General features: G+C 42.6%; 2 protein-coding genes across 2 annotated transcripts; one reads left to right on the forward strand and one right to left on the reverse strand.

Moving 5' to 3' along the window:
• The first annotated feature begins 167 nt into the window (after positions 1-167).
• Positions 168-5,353, forward strand: fxyd7 (FXYD domain containing ion transport regulator 7). Its single transcript, XM_061243976.1, has 6 exons — positions 168-320; positions 1,867-1,902; positions 2,088-2,162; positions 2,874-2,910; positions 4,098-4,138; positions 4,393-5,353. Exons 1-6 carry the CDS (start codon positions 305-307, stop codon positions 4,410-4,412), a joined length of 225 nt encoding a protein of 74 aa, XP_061099960.1. The 5' UTR covers positions 168-304; the 3' UTR covers positions 4,413-5,353.
• An 820-nt stretch (positions 5,354-6,173) lies between these two features.
• Positions 6,174-21,036, reverse strand: LOC133136694 (NF-kappa-B inhibitor delta). Its single transcript, XM_061254383.1, has 12 exons — positions 21,016-21,036; positions 19,841-19,954; positions 19,185-19,215; positions 18,413-18,669; positions 16,607-16,830; positions 14,402-14,507; positions 13,145-13,291; positions 12,658-12,706; positions 12,265-12,428; positions 11,140-11,256; positions 10,132-10,296; positions 6,174-9,080 (listed from the first exon to the last, which is right to left on the reverse strand). Exons 1-12 carry the CDS (start codon positions 21,034-21,036, stop codon positions 9,009-9,011), a joined length of 1,467 nt encoding a protein of 488 aa, XP_061110367.1. The 3' UTR covers positions 6,174-9,008.
• Between the last annotated feature and the right edge of the window lie 2,720 nt (positions 21,037-23,756).

Here is a 23,756-nt window from a genome sequence, read left to right on the forward strand (position 1 = left end):
CACGTATAAAGATCATAAACAGAGAAAGAAGCCTAGCTTATATCCACCGCATTGGTTGGCACGCGCATCAAGGTATCCTGTGGGACTATCCTCTTCCGTTGCTAAGGCACCAGTAGCAATGGCGCCTCACTTCCATTGGGGGGCCACCTACACCTATCTATGTTTGCTTAATAAAACTGCAGTTCTACCTCCACCCCTTTACCGCTACCCACCCTCCTTGTGAATTCTTCCAATTCACTTTCCCGCAGAGGAGCACGAGCGAGATTGAAGATACCAACCTCCAGAAACTCCACACACTGCAGTCATGGCAACTACCGGAGGTTAGTCATGTCACTTTACCATTTAAGTTATAATGATAAATATTTTCTGAAATATATTTTTTAAAATTGTTATTCAGTAACATTTATGGTCCTCCGTGTTTATTCCAAAGTAGGTTTTGCAGATGTATCATTGATTTTGTAGAATCCGGATTATTATGGTTGAAGTAGCCATAGTATTATGCTGTTTCACAAAGTAATGCTATTCAATTATTTTATTCCAATGTTAATTCATAGAATGTTTGAAAAGCTGACACAGCTGCTGCTGCTGCTGTTGTGGTACCAGGAAAATACATCTATATTTTATTTACTACACACCGTATTTCGAAGGTAAACTACTTGAGGTTCTAGCAATTAATCGTTTTATTGGCTAAAATGTGGATTTCTCAGAATTTTTACGGATTGTTTCAGCTTCGAAGTGGTGGTCGGTTTGGGGGAGTGCGAGGGGGGGAGGGGGGAAGGGGGGGGGGGCGGTTGAGGGGGGGGGGGTCAGCGCTAACTATGCCAATGTAGAAACTGGGGGTTCAGCAACATAACGCCGCATTACCACCGCTCCTCTCGTGCAGTATCCAATCACTGTCTCCTATTGTAGCACTTGCCACATTGCATACAACAGCACATAGCATTAACAATACACGTAAGTGGTCTGCAGTTTTATTTATTTATTTTTCTTGCAGTGAATGCGAGTATTTTCTATATATTTTCTACATTTTTTCAAATCATAAAAATTTATTTGAGCTTCTTCAAGCAGTGGGAGGCATAGCCTACTTGTCTGTGGAACCTATAAGTAGCTACACCGCAGCCGCTTACTGTCGCTACGTCCAATCAGCAAGGATCACACGCATACAACGCATTTGCTTCGCTCAGGCAGTTCGCCCAGAATGTGCAGAGCTGTGTAACCCAAATTCCCTTGCCTTCCTACTTATGTGCTGATCTCAGGTTCTCTGCATCTGTGTTCGGCCTCAGTAGCCGAAGGATCACTGAATGCATCTACTGTACTGTCAGGATAAATCACGATGACAGACACAGACAGTCTTTCTGATAAGCACCGTAGGTCGCCGGAGCACATCGTCAGTATTCTACACTACTCCAGTCCCTTCTTTTGGAATTTCTTGTCACTGCGTCGGCAGGAGCATTCAATAAAATATCTGTAGTCCGATATGTCGTTGCCCATTTAACAAAAGCTATTTATTTAAGGGTGGTTGCGTTAACGATCGCCCGCCCCCACATATTGGCAGTACTTACATGTTGGAAGCATTCCAAAATGTAAAGGAATTAATTCATTTATAATTTATACATCGTGGAGAAAGTAATGTGAAAACCGTCTTACAGACGCGATTAAATGGTGCTCTTGGCATGGTTCTGTCCATGGTACTGAAAGGATATAAAAGATGGAAGTCTCATTTTAACCTCCCAACGCTTTGCAGTTTTCAAAACTTTGCCCACAGTATTTAAATAAATATATATGAATATATAGTTTAAAATGGCAATGTGTGTTGATCTCCCCTCTGACACTGTATAGTCAAACGTTTTTTTCTTTCTTCCCCAGAACCAATATTTCTGGATCAAAGTGACTTTGAATATGGTAAGTTTAATTGACCAAGCTGTTTAAGCCTTCTAGAATTCCCTGGATAATGCATTTGTAGACGAATTGCTCTATGTATTGCACAAATAACGAATAATAGCACATGGCATATTATTATTCGTCGAACACCTCAGAAATGTAGGAAGTGTTTTTATTGATTTTACATTCTGTGCTATTTTCCTCAGACTACGAAACCCTCAGGACCACAGGGGTGATCCTGGCAGTGATCATGTTTGTAAGCGGGATCCTGATTGCGTTGAGTGAGTACAGCACCCCCATCTGTTTCTGTAAATCGATCAGAACAACGGGATAAATACTTGTTTGAAATTGGTCAGTTGCTGTCGAGTTCAGAGAGGGCGCCACTCTTACAATTCATCCAAAAAGGCGGAAGTGTCACCATTTTAGAAAGTTTACATTATAACCCTATTGGTTTAAAAAAAAAAAAACTATGCTAACCAAAAAGCAAAATACAAATTATGGCCACAGGTTTGTCTCAAATAACCTACTGAGATCTAAACATGTATTTGAATTGTTCTGTAGGCACTTGTAAGGCATAGCTAAGTGATTGTGAGTGTGTGTGTGCGTACTGTGATGCTTATAAAGACATCACAATATGTGACCATGATTTTGGTCACATACCATCAGTAGACTTAGTCGCCATTGATACAGATGTTTTACATGTGGTCTACATGACATTCCTCTGACAATTAAGTCATGCCAAGACATTTTTTACCTAGAAACTCATACAAGTGCCACACACTGTGTTCTTACAGGAAAATCCTTACTATTAACTCTAAGTTCACGTGTCTTACTTGCCAGTTGCCACAATTCCCATTTTTTTGCTTTTAAAATGTGAATGTGAATCTGTTCTCCACCACTCTTTTTCTCTCCACACATCTCTCTTCTCTTCTTGTCCGTTCTTCTTCCCGTGCCTCCCATAACCTGTATACTAATCTTTTTTCGTTCAACAGGTAAAAAATTTGCAAAATGTGCGCAATCCTCATCCAAGTAAGAGTTTTCAACATGGCCTGGAAGTCACCAGGTGTGCATGCGGAATGTTCTGGACTTGAGTACGAGCGGAAAATCCATAATTAACAGAGAGTAATAACAGTGTGCCGATCTGAGCGTTTTGTCTCTGCCTCTTGCGGTACTAATGTCCTCTCAGAATGCTGCCCCTGGAGGATGATTTGGGAATTGCAGCCCCCACATCCAGCGCAGTGAGCAGAAGTCTGCTGGCCACACTGCCTTCCCAAGCACAAACTTGCTTGTTTTTGAGCCAATCACTGCGGCAAGATAAGAATGCATGAAATTAAAACTGTCACATGGACTGAGTGTTTCATTTACAGGCGACTGTAACACAGTTCCCTCTGAGACAAATAGCTGTGTACTGTTCTGCAATCCAAGCTGAATTATAACCAAGGCCATCTTAAAAGTAACTGGTTGCTAGCAGTGGGCGGCGTAGTATAATGGCTAGGGAACCGTAAACTCAAAGGCTGTGAGTTTGATTGTCAGTTAGGTACATGGTACTTAACCTGAATTGCTTCAGAGAGTTCAGTTCCCTAGCCCTCACACTACACAGCTGCCTGTTGGGCTGGTTGTTTGGGCAGGCAGTGCTTCCCCCCCCCCCATGCCCCCCAGCCTCGGTGGCATGCTGCGGCCTGCCTCTCTCCCATTCCCCCAAACCCACCGTACCCCCACTCCTGTTCCAGACCGCATCGCGGAGAGCCCGCCACGGCAGGGGACCCCAGGGGAGTTCCGCACGCTGCAGAAATCAGCGGAACCTCAAAGCATTATGACCACAGCCTTTCATTCCCGCACAGTTAGAGCTGAGTGAACATTTTAGCAAGCAGAAACTTCTTTGTAAAAGAAAAATACAGAAATACTTCCTAAAAGCAGGTGTGTCCAGCGTTACTCAAGTAGGGGCTGGTGTGGGTGCCAAAAAACCCCACAAAAAAAACAGAATCAATGATTGCACTCATCATGGTCTTCCACCAGGACCTTAATTTACTGAATAGACAAATGGCGCTGGGATAGAAGGAGAGTCTGTACTCTCAGTCGTTCACTCTCCGATGTCATATGTGAGAGGGCGTGGCCACAAAGCTTTGACCTCCTTGCGTTGAGCCCCCGTTTCTCCTGCTTGCGCGCTGAAGGGCGGAAAGCGTTCCTCCGCCATGACTACCTGTGTTGTTTTCCAGCACCAGTCCCGTCGAAGGCTCACAGCTACCAAAGACAGAAGGTGAGGCCTGTTGCTAAGGGAAAGGAATGGTTTGTGGCTCTGTGATCACAACCTCAGGGCCTGACTTACTAACAACATTAGCATTTAGCACACACAAAACCAACACGACCAATAATTGGTCATGGTATTTGTTTTGCACCAATCATTGTGTTGTGTTGTTCATTTTAGCTAAAAGGTTATCCACACGTTAAAGGTATTAGTCCATCAGGCCACTCACGTCCTGACAAATGTCCTCCATCTTTCCTGTCTCACAGTGCCTCCACAGACCGTATGAGGAGATAGGGGTGTGAGAGGGGGTGACTGGCTGCCTGGCTCTTCTTGGATTCACGCCCGAGAAAGCAACGCCTAACCCCAGGCCCCTGCCAATGCAAAAACTGAGTGGCCAAACCACAAGATGCCGACCGGTGCTCCCTCTTTGTACAAAACTTTTGATCCATCTGAAATGCTTTCTCTGCTAGTCGCAACCATGTCCACCAGATCACTCTGGCTATCTTGGCTTTGGGTCCTCTATCCTATACTACGTGCAAGCACCTGTTCATTTTGTTTAAAGCATAACCCAACTTTATTACTACAGGGTAACCGAAAAGTGACTACACTTTGCAATAAGTAGATCTATTCAAGCTGTACTGTATTGATATTTACACTTGAAAGTAATGTAATCACAAGGTCCTACATTCAAACTGATTATCAGGAACTATCTACGTAATACCCTTTGTGCACTGAGCATGTTTGCGATACTGTGAATCACTATGCTCATTGAAGGTGGCTCTCCTCTGGCGCCCTCATGTGGATGCACCAGGAACAGGTCAAGATAGCCGCGCTGTGATTGGCTGAGTAGCTGTCTGTGTTCTCTCCCTTGGATTTTTCTGGGGCTTCTGCTGCAACTCCTGCATGAGCCAACATATTACTCTACTGTATTACAACTGCAACATCTTTAAACATACCAAATGCATTACGCTATGCCCTTATTTTAGTGAATATAGGGGAAGAATGTGGAATTTAATTGGGTAGAGTTGCAAGAGAGTAGTGAGACAATTAAGGAATAATAGTATTAACCTGCTTGTTTAATATTTAGAGATATTTTTACCCTTGTAGAAGATGCCTGAACCTGAGCCATTGCATAACCAAATGACTAACAAGTATTTTTCAATGATGCACAGAACTGAGGAACTGATGAGATAAATATGTATTTCAATAAACTCGTCCCTGCTTCCATTTTCTTGTGTTTACATAAATTGTTTTGGGGCTGATACACAGTGTGCTCTGTGCCATGTAATTATCAACAGTGACTATTTTCTAGTTGATCTCAAGGCCAGATCTGTCTTGATGCATTAGACCTTGAGGCTTTTTAGTGTGAGGGTATATGCAGTATATGTACTGTAAAGCATTTTCTTCATACAGCTTTCTCTATATCTTACTGTACATATCACCTGTATAGAATATGCAGTGTGTGTGATGTTTCTGGTTTATTTGTCAGTTGTAAAGTAAGATACCGTCTCTCAGTGTTGCTTGAGAAATATTTAAACAATTTGGCCAATGCATGAAATATCTGCCATATGTTTGGAACATCTGATAAGCATTGAAGTGCTTATCAAATTAAAATTCAACCAATTATACATAGTTAAATATTTACCTCCCATCTGTCAACCTACACATTTGAAGCTATGGTCTTCTGTCATTCGTGGATATATTATGGAAATATTTATTGGTCTTCTTAAGAGATATTTCAGTGGATTTTGATAAACAATACTCAAATTTCAAATCATAATTGTTGTATTTTTTTAAGACTACTCCGTCGTATTCTTTGCCAGTAAGCGATCTTGTTGGAAAAACGTTGTAAAAGAAAGGTCTGGGTACCGTTTTGGGCAAATGTTGCCATCTACAATGGGTTCTAATGGCAGCAAAAATAACCAGACGGAGGAGGTAGTTAGCAATGCTAATGCTAATGCTACGTAACACTCACTGACCCCCCCCCAGACCCAGCCCATGCTACACCAGCAGACCAGTAGAAGTAAAGTACATACATACAACAACATTTAATGAACAGGCTTTATTGACAGTTATCAAGAGAAAGCAATGCAACAACCCAATGGATTACATTCAGTATAAATCAGTATTGTGGTACATTTTATGATGACGCAGTCATTCATTCCCCCGAAAGGAAATACATTACATTACATTACATTACATAACTGGCACTTGGCAGACGCTCTTATCCAGAGCGACATACAGTTGATTAGACTAAGCAGGAGACAATCCTCCCCTGGAGCAATGCAGGGTTAAGGGCCTTGCTCAACGGCCCAACGGCTGTGCGGATCTTATTGTGGCCACACCAGGGATCAAACCGCTGACCTTGCATGTCCCAGTCATTTACCTTAACCACTACGCTACAGGCCGCCCCTACAACCACGGATACTACATTCAGGAGTATTAAATGTACACTGAGACAGCTCTGTATGATTCATACGTAATGCACATTAATATAGCTAATCAAAGTTTGCAGTTTTATTTTATAGTTTAACTTTGAAATGTAGTACTGACTGTAACGTGTACACACACTGCAAAAATACTTCAATGTTTGTATCAGGATTGGTATCAGGTATCAGGATTGGTATCAGGATAAAACCAATATTTAGTTTCCATGCCATGGATGACTAGCAGACTAGGGTATGCACAAGTGCTGATGTTTTCTCTCATATGAAACTCATTACTAAATTACAACTAACTGGGAGGGAACCTTTGAGCTTAAAATATCCCAGTCCCTTTTTTCTGTCTCTCATACATTCATACATGTTAGAGGTAATTAACAAAGAATACAACTATGCCCTAACATTAGAGCGTTATCGTTAGAGAGTGTAGCAGTTTAGTCAAGGAAAAAATCGTATACAGATGATTTTCACAAATTTGTGAATTGCCCTTAAAAACCATTAAAAGTTTAAAGCTTGATTGTCATTCTGAGAAGATGATTCAACTCACAGATCACAAGTGGAATCAATTGTTAATAAATTTTCTTTACACAGTAAAATGTTAGAGAACTTTCATTTCAGTTTTTGCACAATAAATAGAGTCTTAATACAAGCTATGCATATTTGCCGTAAGTGGAACAAACGTTAAACGCTGAATAAATAATGTCAAAGCGTAAAAACACAAACACACTGGTGCAGTGTGATTAATGCTTACTGAAAATGAAACCACACATCAACGAACCAATATGGTTTCTGACAGTGGTGGGAAGAGGGGGGAGGGTTGGGGTAGGGTTCATTTACTTCTGGCGGGATATGCCGAGTTAACGATTTCACAGAAATCACATTTCTATAGAGCAGAGAGAGATGGAGAAAGACAGAATGAGAGTAACAGAATGAGAGAGAGAGAGAGAGAGAGAGAGAGAGAGAGAGAGAGAGAGAGAGAGAGAGAGAGAGAGGGGTATTTGAGTGCTGGAAACAGGGAAACTTGCACAATGACTGTACCACAATGACAGCCCCCCTAGCTTGAATCATGTCAAGTGAATCATGTCAACCTTTGCTTGGACACAACATGTGTTGCCACAAGTGTGAGACATGTGCTCACATGCTTCTAGATTTTAATGCTGTAGAATCAATACCAGGGTAAACCCAGTATACCTGTGTAATCAAGTGTCCATCAAGTTAATAAAACAAAATAGGATTTCTACCAGTAAGGTCCTGCCTCATTCACATTTTCTGGGCACAATAATCTTGGGGTAGTATCAATAAAGGTGGATTATATCTTAAAATAAGATATTGATATCACTCAGATTCTGACACTGACTGATAAGAGGATGTACCATATGAATGCCAGAGGCAATGCGTTGTTGAGGGACTGATAGTGCTACTTAACCGGAATGAAATGAACTTCTACAAGGTGAACCCACAAGCAAATCTACAAAGACTCAGTAACTCAAGATTCTTGCTTGCTGCTTACAAATAAAGTAAGCAAGTTGAAATATTTTGTTACAAAAATAAAAAGACATAATTTCATGCCTGTGCTTGTCTGCCTCGTCCATTCATGTGGAAACCTGGTTGCAGTTTCAGGGTACTAGTATGGGCAATCAAATATGTACTAATTATTGATATCAACCACAGGATTTCCATATTGTGTTCTGCTAACTGTCTTAGATTAAGTGATGTATGTAGAGCCTGTGAATAAATGACAATTTAAGATTAAGTGGTGTTCTTTTCAGACATGAAATCTCAGAGGCCTTTTCTAACATTCTGTAGTCCTGCACTGGTCAATAAATCAATCGCATAGCGATACAAAATGGACAAACAATGACAAAAAAAAGGCGAGATGTAAGTCAGTCCTGGCTAATGCCCATTTTTCGGGCTGTTTCCACCCTTAAGAGATTAATTTATGTCTCTGATTGGCTCAGAATCAACCCACTTCTTGGGTGGAAACAGCCTGCTGACTTTAGAAAAGCACAAAAACGTGCTGATACTACAGGCATCTAGGACCTTAGTTTGACTTGTGAAATGCAGGATGACCAAGTTCAATGTATTGCAGCCTGACTGGCTAAGACAAGAGCTGCCAAACCTTATGCAATGGGCCAGGTTAGCTAGTCCCGTCCATGAAAGAACTGTGGCCAGGTCCAACTGACTGAATGTATAAAACCTAAACAAAACAATACAAAACAAAAATTTGCTTTGATTCCAAGATAGGAATATGAATAAATTATAGGCTGCTCCCCCATAAAAGAAACGTAATCCACAGATAAAATGTGCTATCGATTACACTGTGTGAAATAATCTGCTCTAGAATAAATTAGAGGTGCTTTCCATGGTCACTTCCTCATAAGAAGATACGGTCTTCCCTCCCCACAGAGGAGGGATACACTGGGACTAGGAAGTAGTCCGGGTCACTCTTGGTCCTGTAAGGATGTAATGCGTCTGCGAGAGGAAGCGGGTCTCTTTTTCAGGATGAGTTTGAGCTGTGGGGAGAACAGGGAGGGACAGAGGAGACGGTGAGATTGTGAAGGTGTGGTTAGAGAAATAACACAAGTGTAAGGTCATGCATGATGACTCACTGGGCGTTAATCACTTCTTTCAGTTGTTTTTTGGTTTTGTTATGAGAATTGGACAATAAATATTTGTTTATTACTATCATTTGAAGCCTGGGAGTTGACAGTATAATCTGGGAGTTGTCACATGAGTATTTAGTCATATGCACTATTTGACGCCTCTACAGATTCCCAGAAAAGAGCAGTTAAAGTGCGGTTCACAGCCTGTCCCCCATGGTGGTTCTGGGATGTCATAGGTGGCACAATTAAGCCCATTTCAGATGACCTGGAGGATCCATGGCAATGATCAATGCTGAAAATAACTGACACAATACATCTTAGAATGATAAATGACAAAGATGTGAGTGCATTAGTCCTATTAGTGTTTTATATAATGAAAGGTGTATAATGTGGCTTTGGTAAATGCAACAGTGGCCCTGGTGTGTGTAAAGTGCAGTGCCGTATGCAAGATTCTGGTAGACCAGTGCTTTCTCTTTATTTAACCAGGGCAACCATGGGAGGAATAGAATATGATGGAGCGGAAGTGGTAAATGGTTGGCATTTATAGAGCGCCTTTATCCAAAGCACTGTACAATTGATGCTTCTCATTTACCCATTCATACACACACACTCACACACCAACGGTGACTGGCCGCCATGCAAGGCGCCGACCAGCTCGTCAGGAGCATTTAGGGGTTAGGTGTCTTGCTCAGGGACACTTCGACACAGCCCGGGTGGGGGTTCGAACCGGCAACCCTCCGACTGCCAGACGACTGCACTTACTGCCTGAGCCATGTCACCCCGTAATTGGAATCAGGACAGAATGGAATGGAGTAGAATGGGGTGGAATGGAGAGGAATGTAACTGGAATCATAGTTGAATGGAGAGGAATGTAACTGGAATCATAGTTGAGTGGAGTGGAATGTAACTGTAATGGGATGTGGGGGAGCGGAACAGAAAGCGCATTAGCCGGGACCCTCACCTGCTCTCCCCTGTCCCCGCTCTGCAGCAGGTGCGCTGGCTGCTCGTTCTCCAGATTGCGAATGCTGGGATCTGCCCCGCGGTTCAGGAGCAAGCGGATCATCTCCTCCTGGAAGCAGCTGCTGTGGAGGCCAGCTGCCATGTGCAGCGCAGTGTTCCCATGCGCCTGCAGGGGGAGACAGAGAGACACGTTTACCCATCACCCTAGATACTTCAAACACATTCCAGTAGTCATTACATTACATTACATTACACTCATTTAGAAGTGCAAATCGAACACAGGGACAAGTGCGATGAGGAACCTAGAGGAAAGTATGGTTCCAAGTCATAGCGTGACCACAGATACAATTTGAACCTCAACTTAGGAACATCAATTTAGGAACTAGCATACCATGGTTGGCAGCTAGAATACCCAGAGTACAACAATAACTATATATAAGTGCTATTATAATCTATTAGCACATAGTATTCCAATTGCTTTGTATAAACAAAATAGGGGCCTGGTAGGGTCTATGGTACAGTTCATGTTAAGGTTATCTCACTGGGTCATGTACTGTATAGATACCATAGAAAACAAAGCAATTTCACCCCAATATTTACAATCTATACACATTTTATTTCTTATTTTCATTTTGAAATGCAAAAGAAAATTTGGGTCAATGTCGGAAGTGACCCTTTAAAAGGTCATTTAGCTGATGGTGAACTACAGAGCACAAGTGTACGTGCTGAGCACAGGAAGAAAAGTCGCTTTTACAACGGCAATAAATAAAAAAAAGAACAGAAGCTGAGCAAACACAATAAGGCTTTTAATAAAACCACAACAAGTTCTCACAACCACATGTCCCGACTTTATTGTAACCATGGGAGGGTTCCATCCATTAGCTTTCTTTCTGACTCAGTGGGAAACCCCGCTCGGCCTGACTTTAAGCGATAGGTTGCTAAATCACACACACTCTGCTTTTAGTTTCGTTTCAGTGGGTGAGTAATATGGCACGGATTAGTCACTCACCTTCATGTTGACGAAGGCCTGCATGTCCACCAGGGACAGTCTCAGCAGGTACCGCACCAGGTGGATGTTCCCCTCCTTCACCGCCAGGTGCAGGGCGGTCTTATTGCTCTTGATGTCCTGCACACAGAGGTTTGTATCATCATCAACCACGGACGGGTAAGTCTAATATAGGTGGAGCTTTCACATGACTCAGATTAGAACAAATCCACCAGCATTTTGCTCAGGTAAGCAATGTTTTTGCCTTGGATTGGATTATACTGCAAGCCTAAGAATAATTCATCCATGTTAGCACATATTACATTTCAACATTATTGCTATTATTGTTATTGTTGTTGTTGTTATTCTTATTAGTAATAGTAGTAGTAATAGCAGCAGCAGTAGTAGCAGTAGCAGTAGCAGTAGTAGCAGTAGTAATGGTAGTAGTAGTAGTAGCAGCAGTAGCAGTAGTAGTAGTAGTCATTGTAATAGTAGTAGTAGCAGCAGTAGCAGTAATAGTAGTAGTAATTGTAGTAGTAGTAGTAGTAGCAGCAATAGTAGCAGCAGCAGTAATAGTAGTAGTAGTAGTAGTAGTAGTAGCAGCAATAGTAGCAGTAGCAGTAGTAGCAGTAGTAATAGCAGTAGTAGCAGCAGTAGCAGTAGCAGTAGTAGTAGTAGCAGTAGTTGTAATAGTAATACTAGTAGTAGTAGCAGTAGCAGTAGTAGTAGTAGCTGTAGTAATAGCTATAGTAGTAGCAGTAGTAGCAGTAGTGGTAGCAGTAGCAGTAGCAGTAGCAGTAGCAGCAGCAGTAGCAGTAGCAGTAGTAGTAGTAGTAGTAATAGCTACAATAGTAGCAGTAGTAGCAGTAGTGGTAGCAGCAGTAGTAGTAATAGTAGCAGCAGCAGCAGTAGCAGCAGCAGCAGCAGCAGCAGTAGCAGTAGCAGTAGCAGTAGTAGTAGTAATAGTAGTAGCCGTAGCAGTAGCACTACTCATAGTAGTAGTAGCAGCTGCTGTAGCAGCAGTGGTAGTAGTAATAGTAGTAGCAGCAGTAGCAGTAGCAGCAGCAGTAGATGAATAAGGAGAAAAGGCGGGATCGTTTAGCAGAGAGGAGTTTGTCATAAAGTGATAGCTGTATCGCGGTGCTGTACCTGGCTTAGCAGAGAGGCTCCATAGCTGATGAGCAGCTGCAGGCAGGAGAGCTTGTCCTCGGCCGGGGTAAGCAGGATGGAGTCCCCCATGGCAGGCTGGCCGGAGCCCAGGGCCTTCACCGTGCCACTGTGGGAGATGGCAGCGCAGTGCAGCGGAGTCTGTCCTGGGGAGGGAAGCAACCGACACCAGCTTCAGCACACGTTCAACAGTACTCTTTCGCTACATACACAGGTCTAATAGGCTGTGTGGAAAAGTCTCTCTCTCTCTCTCTCTCCCTCGCTCTCTCTCTCTCTCTTTCTCTCTTGTGCACTTCCTCTCTCTGTTTCGTACACACACATGCGGAAGTGAGGTCATGGGAGATCAATGGTCATGTATTGTAGACGATCAACTACCTTCAAAATTGCGAGCCTCCAGATCCACAAGCCCAAACGACAGAATGGTCTAAAAAATACATTAAACATAGATTTCATCATCACATAGTGAAAATGCACCGAAAATGAACCTTGATTATGACCATGCATGTCGGTCAAAATGTATACTGCAGATAAGTCATTTTGGCTTCAATAATTTCTTGAATTATACAATAATTCAAGAAATAATCATTTAAAAAAACAAATAAAATAAAACATATATATATATTATACTGAAAATGCAAATGAACATACTCTCATTTTATTCCAGCTACTAATTAAATCAGAAGATAAATATGATAATAAATAGATCATATATCAAGTGGATATGGATTTGGAATGTGAACACCTTTGTGAGGGACATATGGGTGGATATATTCGATTTCCGTGCAGTGAAGTGATATCTGTGTCGTAATCACAGTGATATCTGTGTCGTAATTTGCGCGCTCTGGGCTATGTTTCCTCTCACCTGCATCACCCGGGGGAATCCGTACGTAGCTGCCAGGTGCAGAGCTGTCTGACCTTTGACATCGCAGGCGTTGATGTCCGCGCCCAATGAAAGGAGGTCCTGGACGATTTCCGACTGGTTGGCCGTCACGGCGACAAGTAAGGCGGTCTGGGATGGAGGAGATTGAGGAATTAGATGTTGTCTTCAGCAGGTAATTCGGTCGACCAAATTATAACTGCCACAGCAAGGCTTGTTCGTTCTATTTGGTGATGGATATGCTGTCATAGTTTTTTCACATTTATGTTTTTCATTACTAATGTGATACAAAAGAAAATGTGTTTTAGAGAAGTGTATGTCCAGAATTTCCAGGAGGGTATCCAAATCAGTGCGCTTGCTAACTATTGAGTACACCGAATATACTTAATAGTAGGCAAGTGCACTGATTCGGACACGCCCTAATATTGTCTTACATAACTTGTTCTGTGGATGAATGCAACACACTTCCTGACCTGCAGGGGGAGGTGTGCACCTATTTTAATTTTGCACACATTTTGTCTCTCAGTTTCAAGCACCCATTGTAACCAGTCACTGGCCATTCTAAAAACTACAAACGACATAAAAACTTACAAAAATGCTTATTTTTAGTGAATAAAAACTATTATGAAATTGCAAATATGTTAACCTGCCCTATAAATCAGGTCTCTGTTACATACTGGCATATAGCAAATCACTGGACCAATGCTCTGGACCATAAATCTGCTGTGATATGGGCCCTGTTGGTGGAGAGCCTGGCAAGTCGAAGAACAACAACACCATGTTAGAGCAGGGCCCAGCAGTAGTATTGGCCTGGTCCATACTGTAACACCATGTTAGAGCAGGGCCCAGCAGTAGTATTGGCCTGGTCCATACTGTAACACCATGTTAGAGCAGGGCCCAGCAGTAGTATTGGCCTGGTCCATACTGTAACACCATGTTAGAGCAGGGCCCAGCAGTAGTATTGGCCTGGTCCATACTGTAACACCATGTTAGAGCAGGGCCCAGCAGTAGTATTGGCCTGGTCCATACTGTAACACCATGTTAGAGCAGGGCCCAGCAGTAGTATTGGCCTGGTCCATACTGTAACACCATGTTAGAGCAGGGCCCAGCAGTAGTATTGGCCTGGTCCATACTGTAACACCATGTTAGAGCAGGGCCCAGCAGTAGTATTGGCCTGGTCCATACTGTAACACCATGTTAGAGCAGGGCCCAGCAGTAGTATTGGCCTGGTCCATACAGTACCTTCCCCTTGTGCTCCTTGGAGTCCAGCCTCCCTAAGGCCTGCAGGTTCTCTGCGGCTGCCAGGGTGTGCTCCCGCAGGCCCTTGGCAGCGTAGATGTGCAGGATCCTGTGGGTCATACCGGGGGTTAGACATGCAACACAGCTAAATGTTCAGCGTGAAATTAACTCTTATACATGTGGTCCTTAACGTAACTCTTATACATGTGGTCCTTAAAGTAACTTATAGATGTGGTCCTTAAAGTAACTCAACTCTTATACATATGGCCCTTAAAGTAACTCCTATACATGTGGCCCTTAAAGTAACTCTTATACATGTGGTCCTTTAAGTAACTCTTATACATATGGCCCTTAAAGTAACTCCTATACATGTGGTCCTTAAAGTAACTTATAGATGTGGTCCTTAAAGTAACTCAACTCTTATACATATGGCCCTTAAAGTAACTCCTATACATGTGGCCCTTAAAGTAACTCTAATACATGTGGTCCTTAAAGTAACTCTTATACATGTGACCCTTAAAGTAACTCTTATACGTGTGGCCCTTAAAGTAACTCTTAAACACGTGGTCCTTAAAGTAACTCTTATATGTGTAGTATATTACATTATGTCATTGTTTTGGATTCAAATACTTATAGGTGCTTGATTGATCTTGCCTGGTGCAACTGAGCCAACCCAGAAGACCATTTTGGGAGTATTCTGTAGCTTCCAATACACCAGGTAATCTCAGTATAAAATGTAGAAAAGTATTTGAATCCAAATCTATTACGTATTTTTCCCAGGTCTGATTAGAGCTGAAAAAACATGGGGCATTTTACTGTGTACTGTTTTTTCCCCCAGTCTGTATTAATTTTAGTTTTTTGCTGCGTCTCTGAATATTTTTCCCTGTGACCTCATCCTCAGCTTACTTCCTCCTCGGTCTTTTTAGAGGAGTTCACCGCACACTGCTTTTTGTTGCCCATATGATGCAATCCCTCAAACAGGAAGAGTTCAGAGAGGGTGCAATCCCTGGGCTCAGACACGGAAGATTCTGCCCGTGGTTCTGAGGCCATCCAAGTACACTCCCCACCTCAGGTCCCAACCGCAGGGGGGCCCAAACTAGCCACACAGACTGCTGTGTGTCTTTTTCTGTTCCTGCTATTGCGTGTTCCCCATGCTATTGTGCCATGGGTAGGTTTGGGGACATAACAAAATGTGACCTTGAAATTACAAGGTTCTATCTTTGTCCTGAGTGGTTTTGAGACATTAAGCTACAAATATAAGGAATGAGGCTCCAAGTGAATTGACTCCAAGCAATTAAAACCTTTACATTTTTAATACTTTTAAACAGTATGTTTGTGTAAAACACATATATTTAGTGCCCTATGTATTTAGTAAACAATATATATTTACCTCCTTTTCCCATAAGCAAAGATTAAATTTGAGGAGCCCGTTTCCCATAACTTCAACATATTGGACCTTAAATATTGTAGCAAAATTGACCATTTCAAATGGTCTGGTGGAGAATATCCTACTCTGATAGATTAAAATTAACACTGGACACTGTAACGTAATGTGATCGTTCCAGTCAATAAATTAAACCGTCCACTCATTGCATATATAATTACTAATTAATTATGTATTTGTAATGTAGCTCCCTTTATAGACTATAGTTCAATTAAAAGCTCATTAGTAATGGCCATTTCAGCTGGAAGACCATCCTTCCTTCAGGGGGTCTGAAAATCCCTGCTGACCCTGCGATTCTCACAGAGCGATGTGATTGGGTGATGAACACTAATCATGAACAGCACAGAACATGAACACTAATCCAGTCATCCACATTCATACTCTGAGAAGGGTGCTCGGTTTTGAGGCTGAAACAGCTGATGGGGTCTTGGGCAGATGTCATGATTAGTTGATTCATTTAGGGCCAGTTTCACTGACACAGATTAAGCCTAGTCCTAGACAGAATTAAATTTTGAAAAGGAAATTCTCCAAACAAAACATAATTTAGTCCAGGACTAAAGAGTCTGTGCAACCGGCCCTTAACCAGGTGTTTTAGTGCTGATTGGGAACAGCAGCTTTTTCTGGCTGTTTCTGAATAACACTGAACTCCCCTGTTCTGAGCGGACGCTCTGGGTGTGTCTGAATAAGACTGAACTCCCCTGTTCTGAGCGCACGCTCACCCCTGCGCGGTGCCCGTGTAGGTTTCTCACATCCCCAAAACTCACGTGTCCCCGTCCTCATCCTGCCAGATCTTCTTGCTGTTGTCCATCCCCCGCAGAAACAGCCTGGCCTCATTCAGCGTCTCCGTGTTGATATGTCCCGCGAACCCCGCCGTGGCGGGCGTGGTCTGGGTGTGCAGGCCACTTGCTGGAACCCAGGAGTACCCGGGGGGCTGCAGGGAATCCGCATGCCCGGCACCCATCAGAGATGATGTCGCAGCTCCGCCCGGCTAGGGAGGAAGAGGTCAGAGCAAAGCACAAACATTACTATCATCACTGTCAAATGACATACTGCTCTTCATCTATCTGTCGCTCATATGACTGTGAATGTACTCCTTTTCTCTTCTCTCTGGGTAACAGTGGCTCCTAAACAAATGCAGTGTAATTTAATGTGATGTAATGTGATGTGATATGATGTAAAGTAATGTGATGTGATGTGATGTGATGTAATGTGATGTGATGTAATTAAATTTTAATGTGATGTGATGTATTGTGTTGTGTTGCGTTGCGTTGCGTTGCGATGGGTGGCATGGCGTGGCGATGCGTTGCGATGTGTCATGTCATGATGTGTTGTGTTGTGATGTGTTTTGTTGTGATGTGTCGTATCGTGATGTGTCGTATCGTGATGTGTTGTGTTGTGTTGTGTTGTGTTGTGTTGTAATGTAATGTAATGTGTTGTGATGTGATGTGATGTAATGTGTTGTGTTGTGATGTGTCATGTGGTGTTGTGTCGTGATGTGTTGTGTTGTGTTGTGATGTGATGTGTTGTGTTGTGTTGTGTCGTGATGTGTTGTGTTATGATGTGTCGTGTCGTGTCGTGATGTGTTGTTATGTGTCGTGTCGTGATAAGTTGTGATGTGTTGTTTTGTGTTGTGTCGTGTCGTGATGTGTTGTGTTGTGATGTGTCGTGATGTGTCGTGTTGTGTCATGTTGTGTTGTGTTGAGATGTGTTGTGATGTGTCGTGTCGTGATGAGTTGTGATGTGTTGTTTTGTGTTGTGTCGTGATGTTTTGTGTTGTGTCATAATGTGTCGTGTTGTGTCATGTGTTGTGTTGTGATCTGTTGTGTTGTGTCGTGTCGTAATGTGTTGTGTTGTGTCGTGATGTGTCGTGATGTAATGTGATGTGTTGTGTTGTGGCGTGATGTGTTGTGTTGTGTCGTGATGTGTTGTGTTATGATGTGTCGTGTCGTGTCATGATGTGTTGTGATGTGTCGTGTCGTGATAAGTTGTGATATGTTGTTTTGTGTCGTGTCGTGTCGTGTCGTGATGTGTTGTGTCGTGATGTGTCGTGTTGTGTCATGTTGTGTTGTGTTGTGTTGTGTCGTGATGTAATGTGATGTGTTGTGTTGTGTCGTGATGTGTTGTGTTGTGATGTGTCGTGTCGTGTCATGATGTGTTGTGTTGTGTCGTGTCGTGATGTGTTGTGTCGGGATGTGTCATGTTGTGTTGTGTTGTGATGTGTCGTTATGTGTCGTGTCATGATGAGTTGTGATGTGTTGTTTTGTGTCATGATGTGTTGTGATGTGTCGTGTCGTGATAAGTTGTGATATGTTGTTTTGTGTCGTGTCGTGTCGTGATGTGTTGTGTCGTGATGTGTCGTGTTGTGTCATGTTGTGTTGTGTTGTGTTGTGTCGTGATGTAATGTGATGTGTTGTGTTGTGTTGTGTTGTGTCGTGTCGTGATGTGTTGTGTCATGTTGTGTCGTGTCGTGTCGTGATGTGATGTCATGTGATGTCATGTGTCATGTCGTGGTGTGTTATGTTGTGTTGTGGTGCGATACGGTGCGGTGCGAGTTATCCACAGGCTCTTACATAGGCATGGACACTCATGGCAGCGCTGTACTCCTGCGTGGGCTGTGTAGAGAAGCTGGAGCTGATGGCTGGGCTGTAGGCTTGGCTCGGGCTATAGTCTTGTGCACTGGGCAGGGAGAAATAACCGCTCCCCATGGGGGAGAAGGTGCAGTCCTCCTGCAAGGGCTGGAGGGAGCTGGGTGCACTCCATCGGTTGTACCCTGACGTGGGCATGGGTCCCATCGCACCCATGATGCTGGAGTAGCTGCTGGAGGCGTCTGGCGGGGGAACGGGAGAGATTAGGAGGGGGTCCCCGGGGTTTGCAGGCTCACATCACGCGGCACTGCAGAGCTACAGCTCAAGGAAATGTCCCAATACATGTGTTGCATGGTTTCATTAGTCAAGACGCAACCATGTGACCCTTTTGGCTTCTTTCAGTATATAAGCGCCACAGCACATTCTTGGAAAGAGGAAATACAAACTGCCTGAGTTGGTCATGTGGTCATTTCTGAGGCAAACTGTTGTATCTGTTGTACTTAAGTTGCCGCTTAAATTTCGACTGATACTATTGATTTCAAAAGTACAATGTTTTCCAAAATGTATATGGTTGAGGGTAGACCATAGAGATGGTCTTTATAGGTAATCTTTATTTGGTCATGTACTCTATGTTTACAGAAGATAGCAGGATAAGTACTTTTGATGTCTTAAAACCTGAAAACACCTGAAAATAAATGTTAAAAATAGACATAAAAGATTTTTGCATCATTACAGTACATTTTCAGTATGCACTTGCCTGTTACAGTAGTTTGTGCTGGTGTTGACACCTGCAATCGAAACACAGGACAGACTAAGAAACATAATCATGCTCCTCCCGATACAATTTACAAAGCATCTACAAGTGTATAGATACTTAATGAGCAAGCTCAAACATGAACTATATGCCATAGTGCTGACATTACAATGCTATAAGTGTGGCATGATGCAATCGTGGTTGCTTTTAAATTTTGCTTTGTAAAGTTCCCTGTGTCCATTATTACAGTGTTATGACACTTGCTTTGAGCTGTATTAGGCTGGAGTGGTTAGTTATGAAATTCAGCAGCGTTATATCGGGTTTGAAACGGAAGTTACAGCAGCACTAGCTTCCGCAATATACACAAGTGAAATGGATCTTTCGGGGGAACTTTTGAAGGGCGGGGACTCGATTTGACTGGCATAAAATGAGGAGGGGGACGTCAAATGAGGATGTTTGAAAATCATCATCAAATATTTGGGAATATATACATTTATACATATTTTTACATATATACATTTTGTATTGTTATGAAGAATTTACCAAATTGAGGAAAAAGGAGATTTTGATTTCAGCTTGTATTATGCATATGCATATGTATTAGGCATATGGTTCGATCACATTTTTATCCAACGCAGAGGGACTGTGATCTAGCTCACCGGGAGCGCAGTGGCACCTGCACAGGACTCTGCCGGGGAAGAGGAGGAGGAAGCAGAGGATGTGTCGCGCTTTCGCTTCTGTTCCAGGAGCTTCTTCACGGTGGGCCCCAGTGGCTACGCCGCTTGACTGGGCCCAAGAAGGTTGGTGGTTCATCCCCCAGGGTAACCACAATAAGATCAGTGTGTAGCTGCCGGGCCCTTGAGCAGGGCCCTTAACCCATTAACATTGCTCCAGGGGGATTGGCCCTTGATTTGTCAAATCAACTTTTAGTTGTTTTGGATAAAAGCATCAGCTAAATAACTCTAATATAATAACCATTTCAAAAATAAAAAAATATATAACAGCCTCATTCGCATATCACCTCTCATACATTAAAATGCAGCTCAAAGTGCTTTTGAAGCATAATTTAAAAAAACATAGAAAGTAAAGTAAAAATAAAATACAATAAAATAAATTGCACCACAGGGCTTTCTAAGATACCGACCTCACAGAAATGTCCCTGGTAATGATTTGGTTGCTTAACTGTCAATACCTGCTGTTCTGTGGTGCAGTTGTTTGTGGTGGATACTGGATAGCCTTTGGCTGATCTGATAGATGATTTAATTCTGCAAAGGGTGTATGTGTCAAATTTACAAATTAATTTCACAATGCAGATCTTTTTACCAGCGTTATCGCAAGCAAGCATATCACATTTCCTATTTCCTATTGAAACAATGAACACACTTAAAAACAAAAACTCAGCCAACCTATCATACGTACTTTAATAAGAAATAGGACTGCCAAGAACTAACAACTAGAGGTATCTTCTATAATAGAGGAAACACCAACCATAGTATCTCTCTCTGTGAAGTTCAGTTCTTTGTTAAACTACCAGCTCACGGTCTAGATTGATATTTTCAATCAACTGGTTCAGAACTGCCTGTCTGTTTTGCCTTGGATCTTGAACCAAAGCATGGACATAATGGTGGAGGAAAACATGTTTTCAACCACAGTCTTTCCCTCAGTCTCCTACACTAACATCACCACTGCCACTATTCCTTGTGAAACATCAACAAGTTCAGCCGTCGTTGCCACCATCGAGGCTCCAGCCAAAAATGCCTGAACAACCCACCTTCTTTCAAAGTCTCTTTCAAAATCTCTTCTTCTAGCCCTGGTAGCCAAAGTAATGGCCAACTTGGTCAGCCGACACCGCCATGAGCGTGCTGGGGCATTAACTGGCTAATGAACTCTAACCTGGATCGAAGCAACTGCTTCTAATATACTCTGTATTATTCATTCACTCAACAGTTCTGTTCAATCTTTCATGAACACTTACTGACATTCAAGCGCTGATAAGAAAAAGAAAGTTATCATATGTACAGAAAACAAAATTGCTTGTGCTCACCTGCGACAGTCACACAACCCAGTCCCTTCACAGCTCAAATGGTATTTCAGGCTGGCAAAACACCTGTATCTCACTCTTTCTGAAATGCTCATCCCATTTCAAAAAACAAGAACCACCTGTTTCCCCAGGTCTGTGATTTCCCCTTATCCATCTGATTCATTGTGTGTATGATTCTTGTCATTGTCGTTTCCACTCGTAAAAAAAAAAAAGTAAAAAAAAAAAGACCAAAACAACAGAAGCTCTGATATAAACACGAGCATCGGAGATTTCCAGACGCCAACCTGGCAGGTTGCGCTGGCAGGGTAGCATTTCTGTGAAATCTTGACCCCAGTAAAGGGAGATAAGAGAAATTTCCACTGAAGATGAAAGATGCTTGCGCAGAAACGTGTGAGGGAGGCATTCCACTAGGGAAGGGAATGGAACAGTCCACCTATACTTCAGAAGACAGTCGACCTGTGACCCATCCCTCTGCATGGAGAGTGTTCTCACTCACTGTTTCCTGTGACGTGTGGCCTTGTCTCCTTCCTGCCTAACTCCGTTACGCTGTTGCGGCGAACCGCAGTCATCTTCCTGTCTCTTTGCGCTGGAGAGCATGCACGAGAGCCTGCGCGCTGTGAAGCTGCCCCAGAAAGGGCCCCCCAGCTGCTGGGTGGTACAAGGCCTCTGCCCCACACGCTCCGCTGAACCGCTACGCTCCGCTCAACCTGTCCCCACCTTCTCGGGCCGTCACCAACAGTAAACCCAGCGAGATAATTCCCACGCAGGGTGGAGTGAGACTTCCCCTTTTCACTGTGACAGGTGGCAAGAATACCCCCTGTTAACCAAATCCCCCAGGGGTGCCTGCTCTCCAATTTCAGTGTGAGCATTGTTTTCGTTTTTGTCAAATCTTCTTGCTCGTTACTCACACTTTCTTGTGTGAATACTCCCATACTCAACCACAACTAAATGCTAAACCAGCTAGCTGCCGATGAAACGGAGCTGTTTTACTGCATGGGGACTGAGGTGGTCTCAGTCAAGGCTTGAGAGAACAGGCTTTGCTTGTAAGTTGCAATGACCACAGCTTTTGCTTTTCTTTTCTCCTAGCTTCTTCTGTAAAGTCCAGCTTCGCTTTGATTCTTTGATTCATTGTGCATTCCACACTCTCAAAGAGGAAATGAGGGCTAGTTAAGGAAATAAGGAAATTCACAGCTCCCAGTCAACTTCTCTCTCTGGGATGTTTTCTCTTTTTTTTTAAACCGAAATGCATTACAATGGCATTTCTGTCACTGTCTGCCATTCCAAAACATTGTCCCCACAGCAGTCTGTATCAGGGATCTCCAAGGGCCACAGCATTGTCTTTCAACTGCCAGCCAATTTTAGCCATGGGGGGCTCTTTAACTAACTGGTGACTAAAATGAAGGCACACAAGAAAAACCAGCTGACACTGTGGACTTTTCAGATAAAGACACAAGGTCTTATATTGATTATTTGAGGGTACGTTAGTGTCTAGTCACTGGAATTCTGGGGCTAGTTTAAGACACTCCTCATTGACTGCATTATGCATTCCCATTCTGAAATATACTCACAGAGCAGAGAGATGCTTTTAATAGTAATAGAACAATGATACTCAGTAATAAGGTTGTACGCCTTGTTTGGTGTACAACTGCTAAATTAAAATATTGGTGCCAGCTATACAAACGGGTGGAGTCCATCGGATTCAAAGTCAACATTAATTATTTACCGAGATATGACTGCTTGAGATATTAGATATTAGAAGAGCACATTACTTTGCTGTTGACATATTATTCATCGTTTTACTTCATCCCTGTCTGAGAGGTTTGTTTAACACAGGGAAAACCTGAGAGGCTGAAATATACAATATAGTGCAGTACGAGACAAATCAGACAGCCACTACTGTATGTGTGTGTGTGTGTGTCCACTCTTGCACAATTATATGTATGGTAGAGCAGATGTGCTATAAAGATTATCTTTCATTAATTAAAGTTCCTCAACACTCATAGGAGATTGAAATAGATTAAGTCTATTGCAGTGTAACATGTAAAGGGCATATGCACTGTTTCTCCAGGTAAACGCATGGATCCTTATGCAACCTCAACTGTTTATAATGATATTCATTATTCAAACTGAATCATTTACTTAACCCTTTAATCACAAGAATATATTTTTTGTATAATTCTGCTTTCGTTACATGCAATTATTCATTGTTTTGGATGATTTTTTGCCTGATCAAAGCTGAAACATATGATGTGCAAGTCTTATATTCTTACAAAGCAATCAGAAGACTAAAACATCAACTCTGATAAAGTACTTTTAGCTCTAAGAGTAAATGTGCTGTTTTTGTAAAACCCAAGACACTAGTGTAAAAACAGTGAGTGGCTCAATATGGAATTACTTGCACACACCCACACACACACACACACACACACACACACACACACACACACACACACACACACACACAGACAAAAACATGACAACAAAATTATTGACACTTGGGGCACACATAATTATTACGTACGTGTGTGTCTGTG

This window comes from Conger conger, chromosome 1 (assembly GCF_963514075.1).
Source record: "Conger conger chromosome 1, fConCon1.1, whole genome shotgun sequence".
In the NCBI taxonomy this organism is placed as follows: domain Eukaryota; kingdom Metazoa; phylum Chordata; class Actinopteri; order Anguilliformes; family Congridae; genus Conger; species Conger conger.